Source organism: Cupressus sempervirens, chromosome 7 (assembly GCF_028749045.1).
Source record: "Cupressus sempervirens isolate cs-2001-9-10 chromosome 7, ASM2874904v1, whole genome shotgun sequence".
NCBI lineage: Eukaryota > Viridiplantae > Streptophyta > Pinopsida > Cupressales > Cupressaceae > Cupressus > Cupressus sempervirens.
In genome coordinates, this window is record NC_143124.1 from 812,693,488 (window position 1) to 812,710,760 (window position 17,273).

At 34.9% G+C, this 17,273-nt stretch overlaps 1 protein-coding gene across 2 annotated transcripts in view; it reads left to right on the plus strand.

Moving 5' to 3' along the window:
* LOC149549879 (apoptosis inhibitor 5-like protein API5) overlaps positions 1 to 14,420 on the plus strand; it is a 63,854-nt gene extending 49,434 nt beyond the window's left edge. For both annotated transcript variants that reach the window (XM_089793097.1, XM_089793098.1), the window contains 10 exons: positions 7,317 to 7,466; positions 9,161 to 9,226; positions 9,330 to 9,395; positions 9,616 to 9,726; positions 9,971 to 10,060; positions 10,194 to 10,300; positions 12,867 to 12,981; positions 13,067 to 13,132; positions 13,272 to 13,375; positions 13,472 to 14,420. In XM_089793097.1, the coding sequence (XP_089649223.1) occupies positions 7,317 to 7,466; positions 9,161 to 9,226; positions 9,330 to 9,395; positions 9,616 to 9,726; positions 9,971 to 10,060; positions 10,194 to 10,300; positions 12,867 to 12,981; positions 13,067 to 13,132; positions 13,272 to 13,375; positions 13,472 to 13,679 (1,083 nt within the window). In that variant the 3' untranslated portion in view covers positions 13,680 to 14,420. The remainder of the gene's footprint in view (positions 1 to 7,316; positions 7,467 to 9,160; positions 9,227 to 9,329; positions 9,396 to 9,615; positions 9,727 to 9,970; positions 10,061 to 10,193; positions 10,301 to 12,866; positions 12,982 to 13,066; positions 13,133 to 13,271; positions 13,376 to 13,471) is intronic.
* Positions 14,421 to 17,273: the final 2,853 nt, after the last annotated feature.

A 17,273-nucleotide genomic window follows, 5' to 3' on the forward strand; every position in this document is an offset into this window, starting at 1 on the left:
CCCAATACTCTTCTCTAACTCTTTCCTCTCTATTACAAACATTAACAAAGGGTGGAATGACCCTTTTAGTTCAAATAGATGTTATATAAACTGAAAAAATGCAAGTCAACACTTTTTCTATTTTTTATTTTATCACTTTTTGGCCTTAGCCACCGGCAAAAGTCTTGGGCTTGGGACTCAGTGAGTCTAGCAAGTCCCTGGGACTTTGCTGGGACTTAGCCGAGTCCGAGTCTAGAGGCCATTTGCCTCGGAAAGGCTGCCTTTGCCTCGGACATGTAGAGTCCTGCTCGGACTTGTAGAGTCCTGAAACACTGGTTTTAGCGTGGTCCTTCTGATTCTAATTTGTATGTCAAGCATGATAGCGGCAAGATTCTTGTTCTTGTCATTTTGTGACGAATTGATCCTTACTAGTAGTGCAACATGTCTGGTTGTGTAGGCTAAACAAAATTTGTATTAGACATTTCCCATGACCATTTTGGAATATCTCCATTAGCTTCTTGTTGGAGAAGTTTGGCAGATAGATACTTCCATTTTCATATCTCAGTCAATGTATGCCAAAAGTTTGTTGAACAAATATAGGATTTAGGATTGCAATCCCATTTCTACACTTATGGAGAAAGGGTTTAAGCTTTCAGCTAAATCAAATTCACTAGTGGAGAATAAGTCTGATATAATGACAACTAGTGGGCAGCCTTATCTGTCTCACTATCATAGGCTTGACACTAGCGGCGCTGTTAGTTATCTTTCTTGCTTCATGGCAACCCGCAAGGTTGAACATTGGGTTGCTGCGATGTGTGTGCTCTGATATGTGAAGGGCACTCCTATATTTGGCATTCTTTATGGCAGAAGTTAAGATCCTCGACTCATTGGTTATACAGACTTAGATTGGGGAGGTTTTATTGATGATTGAAAGTCTACTTTTGTGTTTGTTTTCAGCTTCTGCACGTGTCATCACATGGACCAACATGAAGCAACATGCAGTATCACTCTCATCTACTGAAGCTGAATGCAAATGAACAATTAAGGCAGCTTGCGAGGTAGTTTGGCTTCACCAAATGCTTGCCGACTTGCATCTGCCTCAAGCAAGCCTTACTCCCCTATTTTGGGATAATGAGGGAGTTATGAAGTTAGCCAAGAATTCAATCTTCCATTAACTGACAAAGCATGTAGATCTTCACTGTTACTGCATCCGCTAGCTTGTCGAAGACAGGACTGTGATGTTGCAATATGCATGCACTGAGGACAACACTATAGACATCCTCACCAAGTCTTTCACTCCGGAAAACTTTGTCAAGTTTAGGGGCAACTTGGTGTAGTCGATAGAATGACCATTAAGTGAGGCTATTAGAATACTTATATTTTTAATCTCTCGCTATATTTAGCTAGTTCTGGTTAACGATCATTCTGGCTTTCTTCTTAGTTTTCTCTTTCAGTTCCTATTTATAGAAGTTGTCTTTATTATGACAACTTTGCCTTTTTTGTTCAGGCTATTATTATCGTTTGTAAACTCTATTTAAGAGTTCATTGATAATACAATTATTGTCCCGTTTTTAACAATTTCAATTACAAGTTTCCTTATTATTCATAGCCAGACATGTAAGCAGAGATTTAAGAAACTAAGGTCTCATGGAACAAACCAGTCTTTCCCCAAACTATCTACATTTTTTGTTCTATTCTTCTCTGCTTGCAATATATGAAATATAACATGAAGCTACTTATATGCAATGTGAATGATATCTACACCTCAGAGTTCCAGTGAAATCCAATTGTTTGAGGTTAATTCATCTTGCTATAAACTGACAAATTTGTGGAACTGGTGACAAAGTGTGATCAAATATTATTGCTCAGTGTTTATCCCTGTTGACCATAAAGTTGAAGAGTGTCCTGCAATTTGTCTGCAAATTACATACAATTGTTTTGAAGAGGACCGCACTCATAAAAATACAGGTAGCTGCTTCATTGATTTCAGTACCATCCCGGGGATGATTATCTGAGTAATTACATGCATATATGAGAGGTTTTTAGAGAAGTCTTAATAAGGCTGTCCTTGAAAGTCTACGGATGATGCATCCCACTGCAAAGTGTTCAGGGGTAGCATATACTGAACCGTATCAGTTCCTTTTAGAAAATTGAGGTTAGCGAGTTGTTCCTCAAGGGCTATTAAATATTGTTAAGTTTGTAGCTTCAGTCGGACTGATTCGATCATGAGATACACTGTTGATGGTAAATCATCATTTAGACAAATATATATATATATATATGGTTATTTATATTAATCTTAATATTGTCTAAATGGTTATTAACTAATAAACCATAGAGACATGTCTCCTCTACACATATTTATATACATTTGAATCTGCATTTGGAACACAGAGAAATAAATAGCAATGTTATTACATTTGCAGAAAAGGATCCTATAAATATGTTATCAGAGCCAAACTGCAAATGTAAGAAAAAAGGAACAAATTAAAACATAAAGGAAAAGCATATCCTAAAAGTCAGATGAATATATGAATAAAGAACTACATCTTACTCCTGCATATTATTAGAGATCTGTGAACAAAATAGCAATACCCAAAACATAGGCTAAAATAGAAGAATACTACTGGTTTGATATCAGGAATCTGGAAAGAATACATCAGCAACTTAAGAATCAATCTTCAGAATTAGAACACGATATTCAGACACGTGAATACATACAATGAAAATATCTGGCAGACAAGTGAAGACTACATTTCAATAAGAAAAGCAATGTCGGGAGTGAATAGGAAATAATAAACAAATTGATCATTCTTCAAATTAAAGAACTAAAGGGAAGCATATACGACAATGACTATTTGATATAATGCAAGAGATATATTTGAGGGATAGGATGACATTGGGAATAGGAAGAACGAATTGGCAAAACTGGTTGGGCGATTGTTGTGAATTTCAAATTGTGATCAGACATAATAATTGATTACTAGTATTATCATTTAAGGAATCAATAGCTTCATTTGGAAAAGGTACTCAAAACTTGGGCATACCATTTCATTCTTAAGTTCTGCAAATACCTTGACTTACTCGTCAACACATAGAGTAACAAACTGTCTTAAGCAGGAATGAGAGATAATATAATCAAATATTGAGCATTATAAGAATTGAATTCTTTAATAAAGATTTGCATTGCCATTTATGGTCAAGAGGGAATAGGAACGAGTGAATGAAATAACAGGGCAAATTTTCCTCCACAAATTTTTAACTTGCATTTAGTAGAGGGACTTCCTAGTATGCACGATAAACAAGTAACTTGGAAGTGTGTTTTAATTGGTACTGCCAAATATGTTGGGTGATCGTGCCAAGCTATACGAGTTCAACGACCTTTGTGTTTTCAGCAATAAAATTGGGAATGATATCCCACATCGACAAGAGGGCCCCACACTTGTAGTGGAATGGGTCAAAGCGATCCAGTTTTGGAATTTAATGAGAAGGCCACTTTAAATGCATATTCATTAATCGGCATATTCCAAAGGCAGTCAGACTGCAAGGTGATCGTGTATTACAAAGACAACTCGGATCAAAAGGGAGAAAGTCAAAGAAATAAATGAGAAAGGAGACAATTGATGAGTTCACTGCATTGTTCTCTAATGTTGACATTTCACAGACAACCTCCGTAATTGCATAAAATAGTGTTTGGTATCTTAATGGATCATTTAGGGCAACTGTAATTTTTTTAGAAGGCTTTGATTAAAACTCAAGGAAGATTGTAGTGTAGTGTAAATTTTTTTAAAATCTCTATGCCTCTCGTGTGAAGCAAATTCCATACCTCAAATTATCTCCATCAGACACCTTATTTGCCGATCACTATCAGTAGGGACATCTAAGGATTTATCAGAAGCAATGTCAAAACGATGACATACAAAGAATTTAATAATAATATAAGACTAGCATTTATAAAGCAAGAATGGTAATATAGGAGTGGATTTTTTGTCAGCTGTATTTGCAATGGTTTTGATAAACATGTGTGCAAAATGTTGAAGCATAGACAAAACACGAGAAGTTTCAATAGAATGACCAAAAGAGATACCATTACAAATTCACAGAGATGGAAATTACAAGAATTCCATCAATTTAAATTTAAGTACTACGGAACATATTAAATGAAGTATTGCCATGTTGTTCGACATAGGTTATGAATGAAAAATTGATTCAATTAAGTGGCGAGGCAATATTGATGGAACCCAATATATATTCTAAAGTCTTATTTAAGATGAACTATTCAGCAACTATTTTGCCAAGATTATAGAAGATGGTTCTCACTTTCCTTATGTTTAGTGTTTAACATTATCAGATAGGGTTGCAAAGTATTATGTGGAAAGCCTTCTGTTGCATATTTCTATTTACATTTCCAATGATTTAAAGTGTCGCTATTAATAAGTGCGATCAAATAATACTAAAGTTATTGGCTTGTAGGTAGGGTAGAGAGCTCAATTCACTACATTCACATATTTCTTGGACAAGAGACATAAGTGACACTTCCTATATTTGTTTGTACATAATGTTGAACAAGCATCTCAGTTTGATATAGATATTTAATCTTCTTGATTTTGCTACACGTTGAGCTTCTATGGATATTCTGAATGATGAAGCCATTTCAAAGATATGGTACATAACAAAATTTTTGGGACCACCCACACGTAGTAAAAATTTATGTTTAAACTTTTGAGCTATAATTTGAATATTGAAGTAGAGTGCTCAGTGATATATGTGGGTGTAAATAATGTTTTTACCGCTCAACATAACAAGTTTGGGATAATGGAAAAGGCACAAAATATACAAATCAAAAGTATTTACAATTTTCAAGGATTTGATAAAATAATAGCATTGCAGGTTGAGATTTCTATAGTATTAGCCTGGTCATTGTGGGTCTACCTTACATTTGTGAACACTTATAAGAAAATAAATAATATTTGACCTTAGAAGCTCTAGCAAGCATCATGGAGACAATATTGAGAATGCATTTCTCATTATAGCGAAGAAGATTGTGGAGAAGTTGGGTGTGTTTTTGCCACAACAAATGTATTTGAATATGGATAAAGGTTTTAACTGCAAATATTAATGTTGTGAACCCTTGGAGACCAAAAAAAAAAAAGCCTAAAAAAACTAGAAGATGGCATAGGGATTGACATGAAAATGACTTTGGTTGCTCCTATCGAGTCCCTCTCATATTACAAATAGACTAAGGATTTGAGATCTATCAAGTAGAAAGAAGTTTGATACAAAATTGTTCAACGATATAAGAATGAGAATTTTACATTGCAGGGGCGGGGATAATAACAAATGTTCCATTCCCATTGTTTACAAAATACTTATATGAAGGCATTTTCTTGATTTGATGCATATGGAACTTCATTGGAACAACTTGAATCAAGGATGTTGATATACAAATAAGTATTATTATCTTTGAGTATTATATTTACTTGTTTATTGTTTTCTATTACTTATATGAATAATAAGAGTTATTTGCCTTGATATACTCTTGTTCTATTCCTTGGTCTACAGTGATATTCCTCCAGGAAAAGAAGAGTGATGCATTAGGAATGGATGCATCTTAGTGGGTGATAACATCCAAGACTATGAAGTAAAGTCAAGGCAAGGGGCTCTTCCATTAAGAGGGAGTCTAACACTTCTTCAAAGGCAACATTGGAGCTTAGAAGATTGATATTCAAAGGGAGTCTAAAAATATGTGTGTGACTGCATGATTTTGATGGGTTTAACCTTGTTTACATTATGAGGAACTAACAACTTGTCACCAGAAAGTCAGAAGATTGATATCAGATTCAGAGGGAGTCTAATATGTTATAACATGCATCCTTGAACTTTGAGGGAGCAGCTAGAGGATTTGACTTGTCAGGATCTTTGTTAAGAGGGAGAATTTCAAGATACAATTCCTTGTTAATGAGTTCTTCTCCATGAAAATTTCTAGGCGAAGTTCCTTGTATTGCATTATTCTTTGTGAGAGAGAATTGAGGTGAAAACCCTTGTACCAACCTCTGACTTGGTTCATGGTGGTTACTATTTCGCATATGATATGTAATGAAAGGTGATGATCTTTCATTGACATTAATAAACAAAAGATAACCATTGTAAGGTGACGATCTTATAAATGGTAGACCTGTTATCATGATAGACTTCATTAAGTTGTCCCATAGTGCTGGAAGTCATGATAACAAACATATCGTGGTCAAATTTCATTAAGTTGTCCTAGAGTGTCGGAGATCATGATAGAGACCATGACATTGTGATTTCTTGTTAAGTTGCTGTCCCAAAGTGCCGGAAATTAGATAACTCATATCCTACTAGGATATAACATATTCTTTTGGTAGGCATCAAGGACTTTTTGATGCCAGTGCACATACCAAACGAATATAAGTATGATGAATATCATATGATTGATATTTCTTGTTGAATCATACTTCAAATTACATTGAAAGATAACATCTAAGTTGATGGATATAAGTTGATATCCTTAAATATGCCATTCCGAGAATATCATATTGAGGTGATATCTCTTCATATACTTGAGAGCATAATTGTTCTATAACAATCCTCCCTAGTTAAGAGGGAGTGTTAAGTTTGTAGCTTTAGTCGGATTGATTCGATCACTAGATACATTGTTGATGGTAAATCATCATTTAGACAAATATTCTTATATATATATATATGGTTATTTATATTAATGTTAATATTGTCTAAATGGTTATTAACTAATAAACCATAGAGACCCGTCTCTTCATGAGAAATGTCTCCTCTATACATTTATATACATTTGGAACACAAATAAATAGCAACGTTATTACATTTGCAAAAGACGATGCTATAAAATTAACAAATATATGATGGGGAATTAAGTCAACTGTTTTAAACTTTTTTCACTATTCTCTCTACATCTTAGTTTCAAAATTGCTGAAAAGAATAAGAAACATGAACCTTGGTCATTTTTTGCATCAAGTGATTTACTTTAAAAATCAGTGACAACCAAGGCAGCTCTAAGACTTCGTTGATGGACATTGTATTTTTTCAGTTTCAATGACAAGTCCGCCTACCTATTTTCTGCCTTTTGATTTATTAGAATTTCTTTTATGGAATCCATTGTGTATTATGATTTATCTGTAATACAAAAAGCCTTTATAGAATTATTTAGCAAATCTTTTCTACATTGTAGCTTGTTTTTCAAAATATTTTAGATTACAATGATCAGTATTTGTTTGGTAATCACAAAATTATGAAGAAATGAAGAGTGCTTTATGATTGTTCGTTTTTCTCATTCATTGCAGAGTTTGCAAGATGTTACTGGTGCAGAGTTCAAGATGTTTATGGATTTTTTGAAGAGTCTGAGTATATTTGGTGAAAAGGCTCCACCAGAGCGTGTGCAAGAGCTTATAAGAATTGTTGAAGGACAAGCAGATTTGGATTCACAATTTAATGTAAGTACTATTCAGCTCCAAATGTAGTTGTATTACAGATAATAATGAACTGAATGTTTTTTCCTTTAGGTTAAGGTTGATGATGCAATGTTAATTGCGTTTGAAGCTGTTATGCACAAGCAGTTGAAACAGTAATAGTGTGTTGATCAAAATGTGGGCAATAACATGCAAAAATTGGAAGATAGTGCTGGTAGTGGCATATTTATGTAGATTGTATCTGTCTCGTAGTTTTTTGTGTGGTCAAGCTCTGACAGTTGTCTCCAATTATCTTTATAGGTCTTTGGACAAACTTACTCATCAAAATTATACTTTACAAGGTGAAGAAAATATTAAAATGCCATGTTGCCCGTGGACTCTTAGTGTAATGACAATAATTGCTGAAGTTCATTGTTAATGGAAGTTTTAGTTAGGTAGATCTCAGAAAGTGATTACTGAAACCTTTCATTCTTGTCCCAAACAACCAAAAGCCATATTTGGCAGGCTTGAATATGGTTCATTCAAGATGTTAAAAGAATTCGGATATCTGGAATTTAAAACTAAAATCTGCTTCGAACAAATACTGCCAGTCCAGATGTCTGTATTTGGTTTTGATCAGGATCTGGCAACTAGATTGAAAACATATATCAGCTGTTCAGAGATCTTTGTGGGAGTTGAAGTTGCTATTTTACCAAACCACACTTCCTTCAATGATTTAGGGTACAGGATGTACTGGAAGTGGATACATCTGAAAAACCTTGTGGGTCTGTCTGGGTTAAGATTATTTTTCTCTAAAACACAGATTAATCTGCTATGAGATATTTTTCAGTTTTTGGCCCTGCATTAGGCTTTTTTTTTTTTGGAACCTGATGCAATTCCACAATCTAGGAAAAATTCATGATATTGCTTTTGTTAAGGTTTTGCCCAGAAATAAAGATAAAACAGCCAAAAATAGAGCATAAACAATACACAAAAGACTCAATACATTTATCTTGGGAAAACCCTAAGTTACCATGACTCATTCCTCCCCCCCCCTCTTCGCAGAAGTTGGAACTGGTTAGAAGTTCTGGTCTGGTTTGGGCAGGGTGCTGTTTCTTGACTGGGGGTTCGATTGGTTCGAAACAAGTTCCCGTGTCGAACCCACCTGTTTGCTGGGCCCCATGAACAACGAAATCGCATTTTTTTGCAAAATTCAATGATTGTTTTGGCATCCACAACTAATGTTGCTGGTGCTGCTGATCCCATTGGCCTTAGCTCAACTAATGCCGGAGAAGAAGAAGAAGAATATGAAGTCCACAGACAGAGAAATCACATTTTTTTGCAAAATTCAATGATATTTTGGCATCCACAACTAATGTTGCTGCTGCTGCTGATCCCATTGGCCGTAGCATAACTAATGCCAGAGAAGAAGAGAAGAATATTGAAGAACTTAGAATATTAATAGATTGTTAATTTTTTTTGTGCATTGGCACCCTGTACCCACATGCCTGTACACGTACCCGTACCTGATTTGGCAACTTAGTTGACATGTTTGAATCTCAAATTGTCTTCATAGTCCTTTAATACAGTGTCTCTCCACGACTCCAACATATGTCTTTAACACACAATGGACTGTTTAGCAGTTTTACTTTTCTTAATATGTTTTCTGCCCGTGATGCAGTTAAACAGCTTTTTAAAATGGTACACTTACCATATTTCTTTTGATGGCTTGAGGGCAGGTTGCAGATAATGATCACATTGACAGATTGATGTCATGTCTTTACATGGCTCTCCCCTTTTATATAGTAAGCAGCATCTTCAATACAAAGAATTTCATAATATTTGTTGGGGATTGATGTATGGTAGACCTAACCAGCATTATTGTGCCATTGGGATGCCAATCTGCAGAGAGGAGCTTTAAACAGCAAGTTTCTTAACTATCTTAACAAACATATATTTCCTGTGTTCGAGAAGGTATGATGCCTTGATTATTCAGTGCTGAAAATTTAAATGTAATCACAATTTGTTATATAGTTGAATGGAATTATAAAATTGTTTACTGATTCTGGTGTCTAAAAATAAATGGTAGCATTCTGTGGTTTTACATTTATCAAGTTACAGTTATCCTACAAACAGATGCTTTAGTATATAAATTTATGCAGGTTCTTAATGCACTGTATCGGTGTTACTGCAGCTTCCTGAGGAAAAGACATTGGATTTATTGAAGAACCTTGCGGAAAGTTCACCTTACACAACACCTCAGGATGCACGACATCTTCTTCCCTCAATCCTTCAACTTCTTAAGGTCTACGACTGTTTATATCAAACAAAATTTAGATTGTTAATACTGTATTTTCTTTTGGATGCCTGTAAATTAATTAATACCATTGCACATCTCATTCATATTAGAGTTGTTTGTAAAAATATTTTATTCTCATGTTACATAATGTTTAAGCAATGTGAATCTAAAGTTTGCGACACTGCTTGCTAATTCTATTTCAAAGTTTCATCTGTTTTTCTCATCAAATCATTTTCTTGTCATTGCTCAGAAATATATGCCACGACGTAAGACAGGAGAGGAATTGAACTTCACTTATGTTGAGTGCCTTCTGTACACATTCCATCAACTTGCTCACAAGGTTTGGTTAACTGCAACCCTTAATTAGGTTGTGTCCGTCATGCTTCATTGATAACTGATTTTGTATTGAAGAGTTCAGTCCTATTTGCTGGTATATATTATATCTACTTTCTGAAGTAAGTTCGTTGCTGCAGACACCAAATGCTACAAATAGTCTCTGTGGTTATAAAATAGTAACTGGTCAGCCATCAGATAGGCTTGGGGAGGATTTCTCCGAGAATTTCAAGGACTTTACTGAAAGGTTAGATAATCTAATTTTATATTTTCTGTGTATTGTATATTGATAGCTGCTTTAGAATTTGGGAATCCTGTGATACAAGCACTCATTAATTGCTTTTTCTCTTCAATATTCTTCTTGTTCCCACAAAAGAGCCATATGAACAAAGATGGAACTGTGGGGTGCCCTTACACATGTGAGCGCAAAATTATGACTCTTTCATTATTGCTGTTTCTCCTATTTGTTTATTTTTTTTTTAAAGATATGAGTTGTTAAGGTCCATTTTGAGGGGGTCTATAAAGACATCAACTCCATGTCCATAAGTGCTTTTTTACTAATCTTTTATTCAAGGTTTTCTTTTGAATCCCGTTCATTTATTGGAGGTTGTAACCTTCTTGTTCATTTGGTGTAATAAAAGGTGCCTTGCCTTGAAAGATGTGTTTATCGTTAAAGTCTTCTGTTAGAAGAACTTCATATTTTTTTCTAGTTATTTGGTTGCCTTGGCTTTCTTTAACCCCAGTGGGAGCTTGATTTAGTGTGCTCTGTTTGAGATCAGTCTTTGAAGAAAGATGTTATATGTTTTGTGCACAATTTTACTCTCATATTCAGAGTCTTCCAATGTGTTTTGGGCATGCATTAAAGGAACTGAATGTAGTTATCCTTATGTTTCAGATATCTTTGGCAGTGACAGGATTTGTGGATTTATACATTTTTAGCTCATGGATGTCTCATCATGTTGGATTGATCTTTTGATTATTTTCAAAAGTTGAATTATTAGCTTACCATGTTTTTTTGGATTGGTAAAAGACAAAAGCTATTAGGATTTTTAAAAATATCAATAACTTAAATTCCAAATCCATTTGGTATGGGCATTGGTAAGAAGAAATGGAGTGAAAAACCCTCCAGTCTTGCCTGGGACAAAGTCCACTAAAATTAGATACAAGATCACGATGAAGCTGCTATGAAGGCAGATGATGAGGGAATACCCTCATTTACAAATGTAATACATTCATCTTTCCCATGCTGGGATTATTTACATAGGATGATCCTACGATAGGGCCACTTAATCCTTTTTACAAATTTTCTGTTACTTACATTCAGCTGGAAAAGATACAATGGCTTGAATTAATTTAGATCTTTGTTATCTTGATTTGGCATGTCTAAATTATCTGACAAGCTCAATGCTTAATAAATGAATCTCCCATCATCATGCCGCAAAAACATTCTCACCTGCACAGCCAATACCATTGTTAGTAACTTCTTAAATAACTTACAAAGAAATGCACTTTCCTACAAAAAAATCTGGTCATATATCAATATCTCATTAATATAATAATAAATATATTTGAGGAAGGGTAAATCATCCTTTTTTCCACTGATATACTTGACTGATTATATAGTTTAAAACTTTAATGTACTCAATATTGGATCATCTTTCCTGCGGATCAATGCAGACAGAAATTCACATTGTAACTCCCAGTAAAAGACTATTCAATCTGCAAAATTATCTCATCCTTACCAACCCAGCTCCATATTAGAAACTTCCTCAAAGCAAATTCGGTTAAGGTTTCCTTGCTATTAATTAAAATCATAGGCTAAATAAGGTTAGGATAAAATAAATTGAATAAATCCATTTTCTGCCACTTCCCTGCACAGTCAACTTTTAACTGCCAATACACATGCCAGTCCTTACAGCCTTTAGCTGATCACAAAATTTAAACAAAAACCTGGAACGATAAGAAATAAGAGAAAGATTGAAGTTCTATTCTTTCCTCATACGGATCACTTACACCTAATCTATATCTTTCTAATTATATACCTTAAGGCCCCGTTTGGTTGGTCCTGTTTGGTTGCAGGAACTGGGCGGGAATAGGAAAATCTAAATACTCGCATTTGCCAATTTTGTTTGCAAAATACAAAATTGGAATTAGAATTCATACTTCATCAAGAAATTGTGCTTCCAATCTACTTCTACTGTTGCCAATAGAGTCTTATTTTGTGGGTGATTTTTGTGAGTCTGTGACTTATGATTAAGGCCATGTGTCGTGCATTTTGTTTTATGAAATTCTCTGTACTTCAAATACTGAAGACTTATGTTGCAGAGTTTTTCAAATCGTATGGTCCACATACAAACATATAAGAATCTTATATTTCTTGTAGGCATTTTTTATTACTATTGATAATTATTTAAATTACTCTTAACATTAATATATTAGGATATGTTTTAATTTTTTTCTCCATTTTTTAATTAGTATATTTTATGTTCTTAATATGTATATTTCAATAATTTTTTAGTTTACTAGAATCTAATTTTTTAAATTTTAGATTCAACATGACAAATTAAAAAAATGTAGAATGATTTTGACTTTTGTTTATTGACATTATTTTTTATTTATTTCTCTTTGCCAAACTTGAGTCTGGATAAACCTTGTCTCATAGCGGAAGACCATGCAACATGCATCATTTCATTTCATTCAATCAATACCTTCCAAAGTTGATGGCTTTCTAGTTTGAGGAGTTCATCATTTTGAATTACCTGTTTCAATTTTCTAATTATAATTGACAAGCTTCAGTTTTTATGATCTTCTAGATTGACCATTGTTGAAGACCTGGCAAGAGCCACTTTGAGAAAGTTAAACCAAGGAATGTCAGAGCATACTAAAGCCATGGCTGCTGCTAAGGATGATGCTGCAAAGGCTGATGTTGTAAGTTATCCTTTTGTTAGCTATTTTATGACTGGTTTTAAATGCCAGGTTAGGCTCTTACACAAATTCTCGACACTTTTTACAGAAAGTGAAGAAGCAGAATACAGCTACAGGTCTAAAGACCTGCAACAATATATTGGCGATGACTCAGGTAGTGTGGATGTTTAAAGTTATTAATAATAATGTGTTGAATCAAAGATCTGAGTGTCGGTCATTTTAAATCATACTGATATGGCAGTCTTATGACTCCTGTTTCTCTTGTTAATGAAATTTCTCTTGCATCATTGTAGCCTCTGCATTCAAAGGCCCCTACATTCATTGGAGATAAGAAAATAAATCTTTCTTGGAAAGAAGCTGTAAAACCTGCTGCAACTCCCGCTTCAGCTGTGGCTGGGTATGTCTTTGGTTTATTTGAATCAAATTTCCAAAAAATGTGGTTATTGTTATGAAGATGAGAGAAGAAATGTATTGACTTAGCTGTTTATGGCAGGGTGAAGCGAACGGCTCCTGTAAACAATGGTACTTCTGGTGTTAATAAAGCGAAGAAAGGACGTGTGGAAGGCGTGCCACCCACACAGCTTGTGAATAGGGCACTTGCAAGCTTGTCTCGAGGTGGAGGCAGAGGGAGTAGTGGAAGAGGAAGTGGAAGGGGTGGTTGGAGAGGTGGTCGTGGTGGCCGGGGAAGGAGTTATTGGTAGGTTTGCCAGATGGCAACAGTGGTGTTCTGTTTTCTACCTCATGAAATTTGGATGCCTTGGTGGCTGTGTTCAAGTTGAAGAAAACATACTATGGCAGCTATGAGTGAGTTGTAGATGTGGATGTATTAACAGCCCTCTTTGATCCTTGCTTGGAGCATATTCCTTGAGAAATTGAAGGCCATCGTCGTTGCAGTTCTTTCTTAGTGTTCTGTTTCTATCTCACATGTTATATATTTAGATGATCAAGATTAGTGAGCAAATGTCAGAATATGCAGGAGGGAGAATAGAATGCTGAACAGTCATCAGTATGATTCGATACAAGTGCTAAGCTGTCTTTGCTGGGATTAAACACTAATTTGATTTTTCAAATTGACTTTTGCACCACTAAGCAGATAGTTTCTGCAATTTTCTCGAAGTGTACTAGTAGACTCAAGTACCAGCTTTAACCTTGTAGTTATTTTTCAACCTGTCATTCAAAGATCATTAAACACAATGGACTTGGATCATGCACCTATGGAGTCGTGTTTCAACTTCAATATTAGCATTTACTGTAATGACTTCAGCATGCCAATTGTAAGTTGCTAACTTTAAGTGTTAAGATCCTTACAAGGTAACATTTAGTTTCATTTTATTTGGAATCGGTCGTTTATATTTCTGGATTTGGCTTGTAATAGAGGAAAAAAGGACAAATGGCACCTCACTCTTGAATTTTTATACATTCAACTACATACTTGCAGGACATTTGTAATGGATTAAAATGGGACTCTTTAACATTTCATCTACCATTTGTATTTTGAGTTTTCTTGACCTACATACTTGCAGGACAATTCTTATGGATTAAATTGAGCCTCTTAACATTCCATCTACCATTTTTTATTTTATCTTAACCTGATATATATCAAGTAGGATGAAGGGACTAAAACCCACTGAAATCCTTTGTCGATGGTTGTAATATTTTTTTGATAATTTGACACGACAGTTTAAATAACTATTCTTAGTGGGAGGGTAAGACTCAATTTTGGAGAGCTTCTCTGGTTTGAAGTTACACTAGTACCGAAGTGTATTGAGTTCAACCAAAGCTATAGAGCGGATTAACTATTAAAATGAATTTTTATGTTGCAAAATTTATTATGCCGGAGCGGGCACACGAGAAACATCCCAATACAAGGTTGCACACAATCACACTTCAGCCACCACCATGCGTAAGCCTTTTCACTCAGGCTTCTCGCAAACGTGTGGGCACAGATGGTTTGGGTATGTATACTCATGCATGGATATAATTATTGATAAAAGTAGTAAAAGCAGTTACTAGCGAGGAAAGTATTGGTTCTTAGGGGAATATGTCGTGTGGATAAATTATGCAATTTTTTGAGGTAGTTCTGCTGCTTATAAGGGCTACTTTAAGTTAGCAGTTAATGACACCTATAAATGATTACGGTTTGGCCCTTGTGCACATAACAAATCATTCAGCATTCTTTAATGTTTCTCTCAGTTCTTTGAGTCACATATGTACACAAATAATTTGTCCAAGTCATGACTATTCCTAATATTCGCACCTACATAAGTTGTATACACATAGACAAAAACAAAGATTGATACAAATAGATAAATAATTACACACGTTTACACAAATATGGACAAAAGTACAGATTTACACGGAGGGAAACATTCATATGGCCACATACATGCATCTTGCACGCGCAAACAGAGGAACATTTGTGTATATGCTCCAACGGTTCTCACTTGCAGAGAGCCATAGTATATGTAAAATTCAAATTGTGATTTGATTTTTTTTTGGTTGAAAGCTGAACTGATATGTGACAATCAAATGTAAGCAAGCAACATATTATATATTGTCTAAAATTTAAGCATCATTTTTTCGCTTTAGTTTTGTTATCAAGTATATCAACACAGGTACATCTATTTATAAGTTGTATTCTAACTTACTGTTGTTTTTCTGAAGACCATTGCAAATGTAATAGCACTGTCATAATGTCTAGGATGTGTTTTCCACATGACAGTGACTTGTTAGTTAAATTGAGAATAAGTCATGAAGAGATGTCCCATGAATGAGATATATAGCCTTAATCTTGCTAACTTGATATTACTGTAAGGTAACACGTGTGTTTGATCCTTCCTAGCTAAGAGGGAGCGATGCTTGGTAAGTTCTATTAGATAAACCTATATATATATATATATATATATATATATATATATATATATATATATGGGAGTGTTGATGTTTGGTAAGTTCTATTAGATAAACCATATATATATATATATATGGGAGTGTTGATGCTTGGTAAGTTTTGTCAGATAAACCTATATCCTGGTTGAGATTGACGTCTTTAAGGGACTCCTTGAAATGATTAAGTTGAATTCTTTGTATGGCCCTTGGAATTGGCTTCTTGATTATGAGGGCATTCCTTTCCGATGCAGGATATGCCACAAGACCAACCACCTTGTTGCTTGTTGCTCTTCTAAAAAATCTAGAACGAAGAAGTCTCCTTGGTGGAAGGGGCTTTAAGATGATCACTACACGGTTCAGAAAGATTCCTTTGTTGGGAATGGTAACTCTTCTCAGGACACTTTGGTGGCGGACTCGATTGCTGTTTCTGATGGCACGACTGTCCCTATGGTGGAGAGCTCTTTTGATCACCTTTGTTCGGATTATGTCTTTGGCAACTCGACTGTTGTCCCACCTACGATTTCATCTCTAGATATTGCTGTCCCATCTCTTGATGTTATTGATCGTTCTTTTGTTGCGGTCCATTCCCCGATTGCGGGTGTTTTAGGGGATGATTGTGGTGTTGCTGACTTTGCTTGGTAAAAGGCAGCTAGTTTGGTGGAGGATGGATGGACCACCATTAAATGAAAAAAGGTCAAGCCCTCCACACTTTTTGATGTGGCTTTACGTTCTCAAAAGTCGAGACTGAAAGGGAAAGCTTGAGTTGTGGTTATCCTTTTCGTTGGTTTTCTTGGCTCTTTTGGCATGTTTCTTTGTTGTCTGACATGGTAAGTGACTTATTGTCTATTCCTCTTTTTTTATCATGGGGCTTCAAGTGCTCGTTCAAAACCTGTTTGTGTGGTTGATGAGTATTGTATTATCTGCGATGCCACTCTGGTTATTGTGTCTTGTTGGGTGACCTATTTCACTTTTGGTCTGTAGTTTAGTTTGGTTTGAGCTTCATTGAAAATTTTATGATTTGTAAAGGGTTTCAGGCTTCTTTCAAAACCTGTTTTCCTTATTAAAAACTATGTGCATTCTAAATGCACATAATTATGTGGCTTATCAATTCCTCCACAAACAATTATGTGCATTCCACATTATCAATATTCAAATTACATTAAAACTACCATAATGTTTGGTAATAGTTTTTTAAATGGCAACAATCTCTTATTTAAATTGAGTATAAGCCATGAAGAGACATGTCCCATTCTATTAGTTAATTAGATAATTAATATGATAAAAATTTAATCACACACACACACACACACACACACACACACACACACACACACACACACACACACACACACACACACACACAAATACTATATTAATTTTTCTCATATAATAATAAACTTATATAT